General features: G+C 35.1%; 1 protein-coding gene across 3 annotated transcripts in view; it reads left to right on the top strand.

The window, feature by feature from the left end:
* The window catches only part of LOC136820721 (uncharacterized), a 31,158-nt gene that overhangs the window by 683 nt on the left and 12,669 nt on the right, over positions 1-17,806 (top strand). For 2 of the 3 annotated variants that reach the window (XM_067076941.1, XM_067076942.1), the window contains exons 3-34: positions 124-245; positions 391-440; positions 979-1,063; positions 1,707-1,846; positions 2,733-2,815; positions 3,298-3,374; positions 3,482-3,576; positions 3,897-4,014; positions 4,192-4,327; positions 4,630-4,763; positions 5,009-5,054; positions 5,171-5,198; positions 5,513-5,546; positions 5,838-5,954; positions 6,082-6,219; positions 6,410-6,594; positions 6,727-6,853; positions 7,169-7,280; positions 7,552-7,652; positions 8,094-8,177; positions 8,453-8,561; positions 8,667-8,698; positions 8,924-9,087; positions 9,283-9,937; positions 10,292-10,413; positions 13,948-13,995; positions 14,333-14,429; positions 14,792-14,889; positions 15,103-15,304; positions 15,802-15,987; positions 16,355-16,644; positions 16,983-17,124. In XM_067076941.1, the coding sequence (XP_066933042.1) occupies positions 124-245; positions 391-440; positions 979-1,063; positions 1,707-1,846; positions 2,733-2,815; positions 3,298-3,374; positions 3,482-3,576; positions 3,897-4,014; positions 4,192-4,327; positions 4,630-4,763; positions 5,009-5,054; positions 5,171-5,198; positions 5,513-5,546; positions 5,838-5,954; positions 6,082-6,219; positions 6,410-6,594; positions 6,727-6,853; positions 7,169-7,280; positions 7,552-7,652; positions 8,094-8,177; positions 8,453-8,561; positions 8,667-8,698; positions 8,924-9,087; positions 9,283-9,937; positions 10,292-10,413; positions 13,948-13,995; positions 14,333-14,429; positions 14,792-14,889; positions 15,103-15,304; positions 15,802-15,987; positions 16,355-16,644; positions 16,983-17,124 (4,157 nt within the window). The remainder of the gene's footprint in view (positions 1-123; positions 246-390; positions 441-978; positions 1,064-1,706; positions 1,847-2,732; positions 2,816-3,297; positions 3,375-3,481; positions 3,577-3,896; positions 4,015-4,191; positions 4,328-4,629; positions 4,764-5,008; positions 5,055-5,170; positions 5,199-5,512; positions 5,547-5,837; positions 5,955-6,081; positions 6,220-6,409; positions 6,595-6,726; positions 6,854-7,168; positions 7,281-7,551; positions 7,653-8,093; positions 8,178-8,452; positions 8,562-8,666; positions 8,699-8,923; positions 9,088-9,282; positions 9,938-10,291; positions 10,414-13,947; positions 13,996-14,332; positions 14,430-14,791; positions 14,890-15,102; positions 15,305-15,801; positions 15,988-16,354; positions 16,645-16,982; positions 17,125-17,806) is intronic. The other variant, XM_067076943.1, reaches the window with a different exon arrangement.

Raw genomic sequence — 17,806 nt, forward strand, 5'->3', positions numbered from 1 at the left:
AATTAAAGATAAAGTTATTTGAGAGAGTCGAATATTGTATACTTATTTCAAAAAAGAGGGTCATTTACTGAATTCTTCCTCAGTATTATTTCCTCAGTATTATGATATTTATTTCTGTTTTAGTGTCAAGGATTGCAAAGAGCTGGTGGAAATTGAAACTTTCAGACCAAACAGCACACAATGAAGCCATGAAAATTCAACTCTTATCACCCTTCCTTTACAGAAAACTTTATCAAAGTGATGTTGTATGTTTAAGATATTTTTCTCTTGTGTTGATTTTGCAGGTTTATCTAACTAAAACATTTCAATTTTAAGTTGCTAGCAATCTTTTTAACTCCTGGTAGAGCTTGTTTTTTTGGATTTTTAAAACTCTTGTCTTTCTTCTTTCAGTGGATTGAGTGGGCCAAATCTGCTAGTTTGTTATCTGGAAATCGGTTAACGTAAGAAAGCTTTGACTTTTTAAAGTGCTAGTAACACATAGTCTACACAATAGACAGCTCCAGGCTTTTAGGCCTTACTCTTGGTCTATAGGCACTGCTATAGGCAGCCACTAGTAACCCCCATCGGGAATTGCTTATTAATAGGTTTAAACATAATAGACAACTTTCACAAAAGATGTTTATCAATAGAGATTTCAAATAAAAAAAAGAATGTTTAAAACACAGCTGATTTGCTTAGGTTTTGAAACTCTCTCTTGTTTCATTAAAACCTCAGTGCGCATGCGATTTATCTGGAGAATTTCAATATTCAAAACAAGAGCAGTGCTCATATCCCGAAGAGTAGGAGTTTTACGCTCGAAACGAAGGAAGATATGACGTAGTCTAGTAACACAATGTTTACAGTACCCTAATAAACCTTTTAAAATGTGTTATGTCTGACCAATAGGTATAGAAAAACTTTGCTTTGCATTGCCTTTTCGTTTATTTTTGAATTAATAAATTATTGTATTGCATTTTCTCCTTCTTTGTTTTCTTAAAGGGAACTGATGAATGAACTGTCTATTGATGAAATAAAAAACACAGATCTAATGGAAATGGTTATGATCAACTTCCAAGATCAAATAGTATGTCTTTTGTTATGTGATGAATATTTTAAATGTTTGTTTTTGTTAAATTAAAGATCAATTCTTGTGAAAGTGGGAACCAATACTAATTATTTCTGATTGCAAAGGCAGACCCTAAAAAACTGGCCAGAGAAAGATTTCACATTTAAATTCAAAAAACAAAATCGGTAAAATCAGAATTGAAGCAGTGCACATTTATATAAATCTAGAACTGCAGAAAAATTGTTTTAGATTGTTTTAGTGTAGAAAATGTTGAAACAGAAAATTGTAAGCAAAATTGCAAAATGGTTAAAATGTTTTTTTAAAAAGTTTTTGAAAGTGCAGTGCGGTGACGTCAAAATTTTTTTTCACCCAGCCAATGAAAGGGAAACATTCGAATTTTTAGGGTCGGCCTTAATGTAACTAAAATAGCAACAGATTAAAAAGGTCATTGCCATCATTGATTTTTGGGACCCAAAATTGTGGAATACAAGGTTCTTCACAATTGTCTACCAAATATCCAAAAATGAAGGCAAACAAAATCTCATGCTAACAAGTTTGTCCAAAACTGCCTGGTTCTTTGAAATTTTGGCTCTTAAATGTGTAACAACTTGGAACAACTTTTTTCTTAACTTTTACCATGACATATTAATTTACTTTTTAGAAACTAGAATTCAACAACAAGTCAATAAAGCACAACACTTTTGATGGAGTTATACGTAACATGCATGCATTAGAACGGGAAAAATCAGTGCTTATTGTCATTTCAAAATTGAAAGACCAAAGTTGGTTTAAAAATATAAAGTAAGTACTTTTACAGTCTTTCGGTTGGCAATGCTACTTCTTTCAAATTGAATAGTATTCCCTTCCATAGTGTCAGCACCCTACCCTTAAATCTACTCTGAAATTTTTGGCAGATATGGGGTGTTTCAAAAAAAGTGTACAAACCTCATTTTTGGGAAAAATTATCTAACGCCAAAAAAGGCTCCGAAAATGGAACTTTTAATTTTATGAATCAGAAAAACATGAAAAGTGTTCTGTTTTTGGCATTCGACTAGACTGACTATTGAACACGTGAATCAAATTTAAAGAATGATAACTAAAAATTTAAGCTAGTCTTTCCTCTTTCTGATGGTAAAAAGTTAAGATTTATAATATTTTTTAGTTTTGTCACAATCTTAATTCAAACTTGTACACTTTTTTTTGAAATAGCATGTACTAAAGTTCTTGGGGCCGATTTTTCGAAAATGTTTGCTGTTTTTGCACAAGGATGCATTTTAGCAATGTCTGAGAAAACAGCAGGTACAAAAATGAAAAAAACTGATAATTTGATTCAAAACATGAACAAATTGATTTGAATCTTTTGCAAATGAACTTCAAAGTGATAAGTGTGCTTGAAATTACTTTTCTTTTTTGAAGGATGTAAACATTATTCCATCTTTACAGTTGACCTTTAAAATGTCCAAGAAAGAATCTCGGGATAAAACACTGTTATAAACTTTTACTGTTTGAAATTTGAAAAGGCCATTCTGGATCAGCATGGAACCTTTTTGAATTTTATAGAATGCTTACAAATGAGCAAGGCAAAGTTTACTGTTTTAGCAGTTCTGTTTTACTTTATTCGGTTTTCTTAGAAATCTTAGAAATCTACTAGAAATTTTACTCAAATTATTAATCCCTTTTTTTGTAGATCAGGTATTATGGAAACGTTTATAGGACAAGACAAAACTCAAGACAAATATGATGCTGCAATCGTTTTGGTTGCTTGGCAAAGTATGTACCAACTTAACCTTAGGTTCTACATGGGCTGTTTCATTAAAAAACCATACAGGAGGGTGGACGAACCTTTTCAATTCAAAAAAGAATTATTGAAAATGTGTGGATACCCCTGGAAAATGACAAAATTTCCTAAATTACCCTTGGGAAAGTTCTTTTCGTACCTTAAAGTGAGGGTGGATGAACCAAAATCAGTCCTGGAAATTTTAGAATAACTTTTTACCCCCTTGGAAAAATGGAAAAACACCCCCTGGAAATTTTTCTCAAATTACCCTCTGGAAATGTTCGTCCACCCCCCCCCCCTGTATGGATATAAAATGGAATGGCCCAATCACTATGACACTGAACATCTTTTACATGGGATAAAAAAATTTTATTAAAGCATCTAGATTGTTTTATGAGTTAGTGAGTGATGTTTTGATTAATAATCTTGAATTACGGCTAGTTAAAATAGAAACACCTTTCATCTCTCATTTCAGTATCACACTACGTTCGAGCAATATTCAATGGAAACAACCTTCTAAAAGACTTTCAAGCAAACTGTGAACTTGATGTGGTAGGTCCATATTGAAGCTTATTAAGCATCAAGTCTGATATTCAGCCAACTGCGTCAAAGAAGTTACTGAGTTGTGTTCATAATATTTAACTTATCTTTTTCAAAAGGAAGCAGAAAAGAATAAAGCAAAAGGAAATGAGTTCTTCAAGAATGAACAATTTGAGCGAGCAATCAACGCATACACAAATATCCTTTGTAACAAGTAAGATTTTCAAAATATTTCTTTCTCCAATAACAATTTTTTGAAATTGAACTCCTCAAATCTACAAATGCTAACAGAGATTTGGGTTCAAATATTGCATGGCTCAAGTGTTACTTAAATTATTTGAAGATATTCGCAAACTCTCACAGATATAGCCATTTGCAAACCCCTTTGATATAATCTTGATTCATTTTGGTTGATATATGTTTTTACAATTAATGATAATGGTCAAAAATTCATTCCAATTGGATTTGTTGTCTCACATTTTGAGCATTTAATTATTATTTTTTGTACATTTCTTATTTGTTTTCAATCAACAGACCTTATTTATACATTGTTTATGGAAATCGTGCACTGTGTTTTCTGAAGATTGGACAATATTGGTCTGCACTTGCTGATGGTAGGCGATGTACAACGCTAAACCCCAAATGGATAAAGGTAAACTTTGATGTTGTTATTTTTGTTTTTTTGCAATGGAATACTGTGCAAAGTTCATCTTAAAAGTTATTTTACATCTAGCCTATCCAAAGCCTGTTGAGAATATACTTCTATTGGTCAGCCTCAATATTTGTTTTAAATCTTCATTTGAATTTTTTCACAATGAATTTTTTATAGGGTCAGAAAAGATTTGCAGAGGCCTTAGTTGAGCTTGGCTATCGTGATGCTGCTCTGTGCGTCTTGGAAAAAGCAAAAGATATATGTGAATCTAGTGACTTTCTTGTATCGTATATGAAAGAAATCAAGGACAAGAGTAAGTTGATTATTACTTCCATTTCTGTGAAGGATTTCTTTTCTCCTGTTGATTGATAATAAGAACTCTTAATTTCTTGCTCATTAAAACTTTCAGGAACTCACCACTAATTTTAGGTGTTATCTTGCATTTTGCGTTTCTGTCAATACTGTTTTAATGTTTTCAAACCTCCCAGTGAAGATTAAGATGAATCTAAATTGGCTTTTTTCGCCCAATTATTTCCCCCTAATGTTAACCATAGAAAATACACCCAAAAGTTAGGGCATGAGGTAATCAATCTGTGACTTTCTTTTTGTTTTTAGTGGATACAGACAAGAGGAAAGGCAAATCAACAGCAAATGGAGACTATGAGAGTGATATTGGAGATAGTTCTTTCAGTGAGGATAATTTTGACGATGATGATGACTATCTTTCTGATATGAACGATAGTGGAGAGGTGATGAGCTTTTTAATTTGCCATAAGTGGATTAATTTTCACATGGATTAAATTTCATGAAAATGGCCAAAATTCGCGAAAAACGCGAAAATTAATCCACTTTAAGGTATATTGTGAAGTAATATGTTTGTAAAGGATAGGATGACCTAATTTTAAAATTTAAAAAAAGTTTTTGAATATTGAGCTACCTTGTACTGTTTCTTAGAAGATCAATTTTACATCCGTCTGTTTTTCATTAATTTTAGGATATTCCTGAATTGGTGTCTGATTCAGAAGACAGTGACTCTAATGGTAATGAAATTAAATGTTAATCGTGTAATCAATTATTTATTTGTCTCATTTTGAAGGTTTTTTCTACAATCTTGAGCTTAATTATCAAGCAAGTAAAATTTTTAATTTTTTTTTAGATGAATTTGATGGATTTGGAACCAAAAAGTAAGAGAATTTATTCATAACCTGGCTGACCTTAAAAAATACTGGCTCCCTGCTGCCTAAGAAAGAAAAAGGAGAAGAAATGTTTGTGAAAATTGTTTTGGTTTATGCAAATTTTAGACAAACTCATAAAGGTTATTCAATTTTGAGCAAATTCTTGCAAAAAAAAAACACTTTTCCTTGAAAAGTTCTGTAAGCAATGAATACTTGGGATGCTTTTAAGCTTGATGGGTGAGAGAAAAGTAAGACCTTTTTTCGCAAATATTAATGAAAAAGCTTAGTAATTATACTTTAATCCTCATCTTTTTTTCCTATAGAGTTTCCAACAAAGCAAATGAAAATAAACCCAAGGTAACTTAACTTTCACATTTTGATTGTGACATGTATTTGACAAAATTGACCTTGCTGTTTTTGATTGCCAGGGACCAAAATGAGCAAAATTCCAAGGTAGAAAAATTCTAAAATGGAAGCTAATACAGAAGAATTAGATAAAAGGTAAAAGAGGGAATTTTAAAAATTTTCCCAAAATCATTGGTTTGGAAATTATCGTCAACAAATTTATTAGCAGGGAATAGAAAGTTTTAGGCATCATGTTGTGGTTCAAAGCTGTGGAAATAACTTTCTTTTTTTCCTTCTTGTCAGCGAGTTCCACCCTACATGGTTGGTTCTTTCATGGGAAAAGGAGGAGCAGAAATCCTTGCCAAGAAAACAGCGGAAGAAGCAGAGGAAAAAGAAAAGCTAAATCTTCTTCGGAAAAAGGTTGGATAGTTTTCTTCAAAGGAACTCAAAATGAGCCTTGATCAAGATTCATATTAATTTATTGTATAGGAGAAAGTTAATTTGGAAATGTTATTGATAACTGACTCTTCTTTTTTTCACTTTTCAGGAAAATTTGAAGCGGGAATGTTTGAAAGCAGCTGCGAAAGGTTCATCTGCCATCACAAGACAAGGACACTTTCAATCAATAGATCCAATTAAGGAATATAAAAATGCTCTTGATGTTGTTACTAAAGCAGATGTCACGGTACTTAAATAAATACCACTAGACACCAAGTGATAACTTTAATGAAATAAAGACTTGAATTTTATGTCATTTCATTTCAATCTACAAATTGAGAAGTCTAATACGTATAAGAAGTAGGTTCTAAAGCTATTATTAAACTCTTAAACTTCAAATTTTCATTTCATAATAGCTTTTCATGTTTTTTTTTCAGTTCTTAACAGCCAAGGAGATGGTTGTGTTATTATACGCGCATGCGTACTCCTACTTGGAATGTGAAACCTTGATCAATGTGAAGAGATCTGTGGAAATGTTCACTGAAATCACTGTCAAATATAAAGAAGTCATGTTCCCTTTACCTTTCTATGGCATTGCTAAAGCTCACTTGAAGCAAATGAAGTAAATACTATTTTTTGACCAAGGCAACTGTTTTTCGTGTATTTGTATTTAGGGTCTGCATTCATTTAATCCTACTTCGGCAAGTTATTTTTCCAAAACTCATTTTCTAAAAACCACCTCTCTTAATTTTAGTTTCCATCTGATTCGAAGTTTCTGTGACAGAGCAACTGAAATGAATGGACGGAATGGACATTTGGCGAAAGTCTGCTGGCCAGGTTTAACCGTACAAATCGAGGAAAGTCTTCCAGGAAAATTAAAGGTTAGATACAAATACAATAACATCATCAATACATTTTCTTTTCTTTTTCTCTAAAGTATATAATTTTAACATGAAGAAAATTTAGTGTGTTCAACCTGCCAAATTTGGCCAAAGGAAGCCTCATAAATGGTAAATTCAAATCTGACTGTATAAAATGTTCCAGTCATCCGTATAATCAATTTTCCGCCGAAGTGTCTTCCTTTAGTCCGTTACAGGGAACATTCTACAACAGAGCATGTTTGATAGGATTTCTCAATCTATTATTTATTGCTGGTGTTCGGTTCTCCTGTCTAGTAAATCATCTCTCTCTTCTAGGTTGCGTTAAAGGACTTGGTAGCGTTTGCAGACAACCCTCCGCAGCCTGATGCTGTGTGCTTTTATGGTGGTTGCCTCTTCGAAAAAGATAAAATATATTTTGCTGAACTGGGTATGTGTAAATTGTTAGAATTTTTTTTGTACTTGATTTGGATTATGATAATGATGTCCTTCGAAAAAGAAGTCTGCCATGTAATTTAAAAATTAATGAAACAATTTTTTCTCGAAGCTTTTTGGTGTTCGCACCATCCATCATAATCTGTTCATGATCTATTAGAAAGAAAAAAAACGTGTCAAGTATTTATCATTTATTCTAATCAGTGTAAAAATGCATAACAGTCCAAAAAAGGGTGTTTTATTGATTCGTCCTTTTCTTCTCATAGAACACAAAGGTTTTGTACGTGCTCAATGTGACAAAAAACATTTTCTGGAATATCATACTCAGTGTTGGAACAAGGTCAGCAAGTTTGATGACGGTCCAAAGGTAATTTTCTTTGCATTTCTTGATGTATCCATTTATAGGCGACCGTAGTTAGAGCATCCGACTACGGTTCGCAAGTTTGTGGGTTCAACCCCCAGCCGGGTCATATCAAAGATTCCCAAAATGGTACTTGATGCCTTTCTGCTTGATGCTCAGCAATTAAGAGAAGGATCAAGGGTAAGTGGAGCAATCCAGGGAGAAAGAGTGGCGCCCTCCCCTACCTACGGGTAGATAGCTATCGAAAGAGGAGCCTTTGGGTCGCCTCCGACTGCGGTCGTAGACTTGCTTACTATTGATAGGTAGACATTTTGGAGATCGCCCATAATGCATTATCTATGTGAGAAATTCAAAAGGAATTGAAACAATTCTTGACTACAGAGATCTTCATTACACCATGTAATTTTCAAAACTGACCCATGATTAATTTCCCCATTTCTTTTTTAGAAAATGTGTTTGAAGAACCAATGTGGTGGGAATGTCATGGCCATCGAAAGATATACAAGGGTTGACAAGTCACCTATCATTGAAGTATGTTTTACCACTAAAGTGAAAAGTGTTTTTGTGTATGTTGAACCATAAGGCTAATGTTTGTAAAAGAGGGCCGCTCGCAAACTGGGCGACCGGCTCAAAGTTAATACAAAAATATCAGCTCTCCTCACAAAGTCCATTCAACATTCTCTTTTCAGTTATATTTATTGATTGACACATTAATTAGGGTCATCATGTTCTCCCACGCTGTGGAAGGGATAGGTTATATTTTGTACTTATATTCGATTTCCTACATTTTTCTCTTTTTGCTTCAGTACATTGGAGATACGGACAGCCCGAAAACAAAAAAGAAGAAGAAGAAAGGAGGTGGGAATTCCAACACCAACACAACCAACAACAATAATGATGAAAATACAAAGAATGGTGAGTTGTTTTCAAATCTCTGTTTGTTGAGCAAAGGTCTTCAATTATTCTTCGTTTCTCATAAGATTGATTTTATTAACTCAAATTTATCATTTCTTTTTACAGAGGAAAATAAAGAAAATACTGGCCCGTCGGCGGTAAGTTACATATGATAATTTGGATGATTTTTATCATCTTTTTAAAGGTCTTTTAATTTTATATTCGAAATTCCTAGCTTCTAGCTTCTAGCTGTTTCTATAGTTCTCTTAGTTGTGTAATAAAAATTGTCGAGAATACCATTTTATTCATACCTAAAATAAAAACAACTGCTCATCCTAGAAATAATCTCATTATAATCTCGTTTTCACTTTCCAATCTTTCAGAAGAAGAAAAAGAAAAAGAAGAAAAGCAAAGAAGAATCTCCAGACCTTTCTAGAAGAAACGAACGTTTTGAGAAATATACAGCCAACATTATTCCTGATTTCGATTTCGAGAGCTATGGTTCGGTTATCGAAAACCCTAAAATCAAAACATTCGAAATTTATAAGTACGTTTTCTTTTTAACACGTTTTTATCAGAATTAGTTAATTTAAGCTGATCTTATTTTTTCGTCACTGAAGTTTATTTGTCGTCAAATCAAGAAGAGTTTCTTCCTGGTCGGTGATTTTTTATAGCAGAATCACTTATCTAATATTTACCATGGGTGGTTTTCTCACAAAGTAACTTCTTCTTCATTTTTCAGCTACATCGAGGGCTTATTGACAGATCGTGAAGAACCTTTTATTCATTTGGATAATAACAAACAGTTGATAGGCTATCAAAATAACTTTAGTGGAGATTTGAAATCGTTCATTAACGTTGTTGGAGGATTACGTGCCCTTCTCACCAAATGCAAGGTCTTTTCTTTTGATACCAACCAAAGAAACATTGTATATTTAACATGCATGGAGAAGGAGTTTAAAGACTATCGAAAACGTAAAGAGAAACTGTTAACAACACAAACTCCTAAATGTCAAGATTCGCTATTCACTGACGAGTCTTTGATTAAGAATAAAAAAACTAAGAATGAGTCCAATGAGAAGAAGTCTGTCCGACAAAATATTGAGGAGATAAATGGTGAGGTGTCCGATGATAATGACGTCACAACTGGACAGAAATGTGTGGTTTATACTGGTGTGCAAGTTGATACTTACGCGGACGAGCGAAAACAATATGAAAAGGCTGAGAAAGATATTCAAGATTTTAAGGAGTTGAACGCTAAGCTAGTTACTCAACTGAAGAATGAACGTGAAGAGAAAGAGAAAATCTTTCAAAGTCAGAAATTGAATAGTGATGAGTTACAAAAGCTTAAGAAACAAACCCACCAGGAGACCATGGAATGCCGCAAAGGCATCGAGGTTTGTTGAAAAATACCAAGGCTTTGACTTTGAGTGCTGAACCTGCTAAATCTTTACACTGTTACCTTAAACTCATAGAGCACCACTGAAAACAATTAAGATGATCTCCCCTCTAACCCATTTAATGCCATTTCTCTGTAACTTAATTTCTCAAATGTTCTTTATGCGTTCGCATTTCCAAACTAAGAAAATCTTGTTTTTTTTTACTTACTTACTTTTTTAATTAGAAATGGTAAAAAAAAACAAGGCAGTTTGGTGTCGCGTTCAATGGGCCAGACCTAAGGGTTTGATAACTTAAAACATTTTCATTGTTTGTATTGTTCTTTACCAGAACCAATCACCTTCCATTTCTAGAAATTGATGCGTGAAAAGAAGTCGTTAGAGAAAGAGCATCGGGATGAGATCAAGAAACTACAGCGAGAACTTCAAGACATTCGAGAAGCTTCCGAGAAATCTTCAGAGAAATACAGTAAACAGTACGTTTGTTACTTTCTTACGATGCTAATTTATTTTTCGACACAGCTTCATATCTACGATGATTAGCACAGTATTGACTGTTACTGTTATGTAATCTTGAAAACAGAGTTCTTTAATAATAATAATAATAATAATAATAATAATAATAATAATAATAATAATAATAATAATAATAATAATAACGAAAAGAAATGAGTGAAATAATAATAATAATAATGTATACAAGTTCAAGGCACACGAGGGCCTCTGAGAACCGGATCTTGATTACAATTGTCTTGTCTCGAATCTTTTCGGATGTTTTTTCCAAGCTTCGTTGAGTCTTTCTTTAAAGATTTTGACAGTCTTTGCCTCTACAACGTATCTTGGTAATCTATTCCAGTTTGGTATACTCCTGTAAAAGAACGAGTTGGTTTGTGCGCCTCGGAATCCATCTTTACCAAAATTTGGTATCAGCTCATCATTGTGTCTCCTGTTCGGACGTGTTCGAGTCGATAATTTACTTGGAAGAGTATTTTTATCGTAGTAGTGGAGATGTTTGTATACTTGGACCATATCACAAAAGAGTCTCCTGAATTCAAGCGTGGGGAGGTCAAGTATGCGCAAGCGTTCTTCATAGGACATATCTTTGCAGATAGGCACGAGTCTTGTGGCGCGTCTTTGTACACCCTCGATCAAATTAACATATTTTTGAAGTTTAGGTGACCATACCGACTGAGCATACTCCAAGTGCGGACGGACAAACGAAGTATATAGTACTAGGAAGATGGATGGATTCAGATGTTCAAAGCTCCTGTTAATCACTCCTAGTATTGAATTTGCCTTCTTTACCTGCTTTGCAATATGCTCCTCGAATGTAAGTTCTGAGTCGATCACAATCCCAAGATCTTTCTCTTCAAAAACATGTTCAAGCTGATTTCCATCCAAACAATATGGATAGGCATGCTTGATGTCAGAGAATTTGCCAATAGTTAGTACGTGACATTTGTCGGGATGGAAATTTAATAACCATTCCTTCGACCACTTGACTAGCGCGTCTATATCCTGTTGGATGGAAATAGAGTCTTCGATAGTGTTGACCTCTTGGAAGATTTTGGTGTCATCAGCAAAAAGGAGTATAAATGATGATATCACTCTTTCAGGAAGATCGTTGATGTAAAGAACGAACAATAACGGTCCAAGGACACTACCCTGTGGGATACCACTACCCACGTGATCCGTTGTCGAAAATGATTTATTTACTTTCACTGATTGGGTTCGTCCATTTAAAAATGATTTTACCCAAGACATTATCGGACCATCTATGCCGTATGCTAATAGTTTCTTGCATAAACGACGATGAGGTACAGTGTCAAAGGCCTTTGCGAAATCAAAATAGATACTATCAATTACTTTTCCTTCCGATGTACTTTCACAGCACGTATCCAAGTAATACAACAGTTGCGTAACGGTGGATCGATTTTTGATAAAACCATATTGCTTGTTCGATAAAAGATGTTGATCAAGAAGATGCTCCATAATATGCTTTCTCACTATTGACTCCATCAGTTTGCATACTATTGATGTCAAGCTTACAGGTCGATAATTTACTGCAAGATTTTGAGCACCTTTGTTCTTATATATGGGTATTACGTGAGCTTCTTTCCAATCCTTTGGTAGAGACCCTTCCTTTAATGATGTGTTCATTATTACTGCAAGAGGTTCAGAGACGTAGTCAGATAACGACAGTAGCATCTTAGGATGTATTCCATCAGGACCAAATGATTTATTTTGATTTAGATGTTTTAATTCGATCTGGATCTGGATTCTTTTGTTGTATGGATTTCATCGATTACGGACTCAGTTCTTTTCTCGAAGTCCGGTAGCTCCCCAGGAGGCTCTCTTGTGAAAACACTGCAGAATTGACGTTGAAGTATATTCGCCTTTTCATGGTCTTCATGTTTCAAAGAATTTTTGTCATTTGGTGCCTCAAGTAATGATGATACCGTACTGGAAGATTTCATTTTGCTCCTGACATGTGACCAGAAAACTTTTGGTTTTGTTTTTGAATTGTTGCAGATTTTCCGTTCGTAATTTCTATGGGCTTGTGTCATCATTTTCGTCACTCGGTTGCGTACACGGGTGTATTTCACGCGATTCTCGTCTTTCTCTCGCGGCGATGATTTCATCCATTTTCTATGTAGACGCTTTTTCTTTGCTATTTCAGTCCTGAGATCTTTTGGAATAGGAATTCTTCCTCTCTTTCTCCAACCCTCGCCTCCAATCGTTTTGAGCGGGATGAAACGGTTTTGCAATTCGCTTACTTTATTCTTGAAAACTTGCCAAAGTTCCTCGACTGATTTGTTATTAGCCGCATCTAGAAAAATCGTTTGCCAGTTACCTGTTTCAAGATCTTGCTTCATTGCTTCAAAATCAGCATTATCATAATTGTACCTTTCCGATGTGGGCTTTACATATGCATTGCACTTTATGCTAAAGGTCAGGGAACTGTGATCGCTTTTACCCAATGGACTGAGATATTCCAGATTTTGTGTTTGGTTGGCTTCTCCTGTTAGAATGAGATCAACCAAAGATGGTTCATCGGTTCCACGGCATCGTGTTGGTTCGTCTACGTTCTGATGGAGGAAAGAGTCGCGGAGAGTATCTAAAAACTTCTCTTCTTTGCTTTCTTCCTGATGTTTTGTCGTCCAACTTTCCCAGTTAATTGTAGGAAAGTTGAAATCCCCTACAAAGCATTTATGGGAATATTTTTTGATGGATGAAATATCGTAAATGAGCTTATTAAGTCTGATGTTGTTTTCATTCGACATGTTACTGCTGGTAGGGCTGCGGTACATGCATGCAAAAACCAGTAAGTCATTACCAATTAGGCGAACTTCTATGATACAAGCTTCAATAAAGTTGACTTGATTTATTGATTTGGTCACATTAACAATCAAATGCTGAACTGATGCGTGGGCAAGAATGATAACTCCACGGCCAATGTTGGTATCCATATTCGTATGACAAACAACTTTATAATCTTTGAATTCGTACTCGTGTAATTCTCTTAGTGTTCCATGTTTTGGTTTTACTTCACATATGGCAACAATGTGTGGTTGTTGTTTCTCTACGTTTTGTATAAGTTCTTTCTTTTTGCCTGATGTTAGAATATCAGCGTTGCAGTAATAAAACTTGATACCATTTATTGTTAGATCATGGCAAGGGACTTGATTCAGACTTTTTTGATTTATTGTTCTTTTGTTTTTTGTGTTTGAGTGAGATTTTTGAACACAACTTTCTTGGTTGCATTCTCTATTTGGGGTTTCGTCTTGATCTTGATGAGGAAGAATCCGTTTTTTGAATTTCCCCGCACTCTCCATTTTTCATTTTCAGAGTTATTATTTGCGTTACGTTACTTTTCATAAATAAATTTTCTTTAAAAAGTCCAAATTGACTGATAACACGCATGAAGATTTTCTTATTTTCTTTGATAATTTTTGTTCTTAGCGCCACTCAGAGCAACTTTTTCTTGACCTGTATTCTCTGTTTTTCAGGATTGAGACGTTCAGCTCTACAGCAACTTCCATACAGCAAGAGTATAAGTACGTCACAATAATTCGTTTTCTCTCTACCTTATCTATCCCTCTGAATTCTTGAAATGAAAGAATCTAAGACCAACATCCTGTTGTATTTTTCATAGTTACATTACGTAAGAAAATCAAAACACCTATAAAATTACATCGTAGCAATTTTGCTTATATTCCAGCATAATATAACAATAGCAAGACACTGACTGTCCTGATATGAAATATGTGTCTGATATGAAACGGAAACACTTATGTAAAAATAAAATCTTTAAGGTTATAGTCAGTTGTGGAATAATTTGTAAATATTTAGTTCATTCTCCTCTGATATTTCTTGTAAATTTGTGACCCATAGAACGAAGATGCAACGCGACCAACAAGAACATGAAGAGATCGTTCAAGGATTGACCACTAGTATCATGGATGAAACGAAACGTGCTCAAAAAGCCGAGGTATAGGCCTTTTCATAAATTCTTTTCAGTGCAACTACTGCCTCGTTTTGGAACCATTACCAAAGTGATTAAATCCCTAGTCTTCAGTTGTTTCTTTTATGAATAAAGTAATTTTTCTTATGGACTCCTCCGAGAATCAAATACCATAGCATTATTTTGAAAAGAGGTAAACGTTTCCAATGACGTCATTTAAAAAATGGTCAATCGATTCTATCCACGCTTTTACAATATGGTTCCTTGGCCACTTGTTAGTTGAGAAAAATCTTATTTCCATTACCTTCCCGCTAAAAATCTGTTATTCTTCACCAATAAGTAAAAAGAAGAACAGATCTGAATGCCAGTAAAACGCATTCTTTTGACAGGTTGCCTTGTTGGAAGCTCGCAGAGACTTAGTGGTCATTAAGTATCAACAACAAGCAAACTTCATCCAAAATACTATCAATCGTTTATATGTTTTGCCGTAAGTTTGCTTTAATATCATTCTTTGTTAATATCTTATTACAAATTTCTCTTAGAGGTAATACGAAAAGGCCAATTCCATGTTTTGACTCCCCTTATCCCTATTAGGATGTTTGACCAGCGTTTTCAAAGAAATACCGATGGGTTCCCTCCCAAGACCTATCGCTGTTAGTCTTTGAAAGATATGCTATAATTTGTTAATAATTTTTTACAGACAAACAGCAGAGTTTCTTCGCATCCGAAAAACATGGGAAGAATACAAGCTCGAATACCAAAGTTCTTTTGAGAAGATGCAGGAAGAGTTTACAGTCCTCATTCAACTCGTCAATCAAGGCCAGAGGCTAGATTCGCTACCACCAGCTAAATACTCGCACCCACCACCTTACCCACAAGAAGCCATGCCAACGGGAAGTAATGTAAGACACATTGCTATGTTATGGAATATGCGCTCAACCTTTTGCTTGGTGTAAATTGTTTATGTGCAGATAACGCTCTTTAATGCAACATTCTATAGTTTGATATAAGTCGCCATCAAATATTCTTAAGAAAGTCTTATAAATGACGCCCTGAGGGTTTGACGCTCCTGTTTTTCGATTTCTGGGGCTTACAAGGTCTTTTAGGACGGAGATCGCCACTTGAATTTTATGTCTTTCTATTTTTGCCCTGATTCGCGATCAAACTAGTCGAGTCCAACTTGTGTTTTTCTCTCCCGGTTATGTAATTTAAGTCGTGTTTATTGGAAGTGGGCGACGATTTGACATAGAATATCACATTAGGGGGTTTAACTGTATTACATAGTTTTAAACATAGGCAAGACTGATTCTGATCTTGACTGATCCAAGTGGCTCCTTACCCATCTACTGTTTCTCTAACGTCGTGATTTTACTCTCCCTCCCTTCACAACCTTTATCAGCCATCCCAAGCACACCCTGTACCACCACCCGGCATGATGCCACAACCTAACCAGCCACCTCCACAGCAGCAACGCCCTATGGCTCCACCACCAGGCAACACAACCGCCCAACCAAATCCAATGACCCAAACCTCACACCCTAACGCCCCTTCACACAAGGTCCCTGTTATCACTGCTCCGAATAAGGTAACAAGAACAAACAGATTGATTGTTAAACGAAACGTATTTTGATTCTTACTTATTTCTATTTCTCTGGTTTTTACAGTTTACTCTTTCCACTAGTAGGTCTTCACTAAAGACCATTTCACGGTCGAAATCGATCATGGGTAATCAGGACCTCTGCGCTCTCACAAAGACTTTCTGTTGGTCTAAAGATTTGAATGTTTTGCGTCTAGCCAACAGGAAGCTGTTATAGAGGCGCATCCTTTCCTGATTACCCATGATCCATTTCGATTGTGAAATGGCCTAGTCGTCTCCTCATTCAACAAAATTTGTAAGAAATTTAATCTGTATTCTAATTTTGATATCGTTTTTCGAATGTTTTATATTACAGGAAGCCAGGCAAGCACCTATTGCACCGCCCAAGAAGGGCGCCACTCCTGTTGACGAAGAAATAAGAGCACCTTCAGATCAAAAATTGCCTGAGAAAAAACTTTATTCCAGTGGTCACGATTGGCAAGCACAAGCATCTGCTACGGCGTACAGCACAGCACCGCCCCATAGCGATTCTGAGGATTCGGAAAGCTCCAACAGGAGTGGCGAATCAGCCGAAGATCATAAGATCAACAAATTTACTGAAAAAATCATGATGAAGTTGGGTTCCAAATTTCCTTCCGCCCCGAGGTAAAGTGTTTCACTAAACTTTCACTGATTTCAGTTTTCATATCGGTATAATATAGTCTATCGAATAAGAATGAATTTGATAGCCGTATGCCGCACTATTTTTTCATGAGTTACGAGTTGATATTGACTTTGGCTGGTTAGTTGGATGAGTTGTTTGAAAACGTTTCGATTATTTATGATATAACTAGGTCATAAATCAGGCTTCTAAAACCACAAATCGGGCTTTTAAAAAGTTTTCTTGGGATGCTAAAAGTCGTTGAAAATGTAGTTGCGTACGCCCGATTATAACCTCTTTCCCATACGGCGGACTCGATACAATTGAATAAATTTCCTTCTAGGGACGAGCTGTTATATTTCTTCAACGAATATCGGAAACAAGGACCATTATCCGGTCAAAAGATCGATGATATTGTCATCAATGTTGAACGGTTGATGAAAAGACAAAAAGCAGCCATGAGAGCTGAAAGCGTCAAACATCAGGTTTGAAATTTTCGTTTCTATCTGAATTCAACAATGTAACACGAGTTGGCGTTTTCATGTCGGCCTGTTTAACTAGTAACCTTTGGTTAATTTCTGACTTTCTAGGATTTACTTTCAACGTTGATTCTTTTCTTGAAAAAGATCTCCTTGATAGTCTCAATTCACAACCCGTTCCTTCTATTTGGAAAATATTATATACAGTGGTGTAATAAGATTTAGTAACTTTACTGATATAGATTCTGACGAGGATCAACACCGGCCTGTGAAGTGAGGAGATTACTTGCACCAGGAAACAAGATTAACTTCTTTTTAATCCCATGACACTTTTAAATACGGAAATTTTGAGCTTAAAAAGATGTACCAGTAACGTAGGAAAAGTTTAAAATTGAAAAGAAATAATCAAATAAACTTTTAAATGCCGTATATGACATATACAACATTGGTCTCAGTATTTGGGAACAAAACATTACAAACAAACTAGCAACCGAAATTTTAAAACCGTCAGCACTTCCATCGAACATTGCCGTACCGTCAACACAGCCAACGGAAAGTAACGAAAAGTCTATCATTGACACTAACAGCAAAAGCATACTCGAAAAACTTCAACAGATTATTGAGGACAACAAAACACTCAAAGAGGAAAATAAAGACATGAAAAAATACATCACACAGCTTGAAAAGA

Source organism: Clytia hemisphaerica, unplaced genomic scaffold (assembly GCF_902728285.1).
Source record: "Clytia hemisphaerica strain Z4C2 unplaced genomic scaffold, Clytia hemisphaerica genome assembly, whole genome shotgun sequence".
Lineage (NCBI taxonomy): Eukaryota > Metazoa > Cnidaria > Hydrozoa > Leptothecata > Clytiidae > Clytia > Clytia hemisphaerica.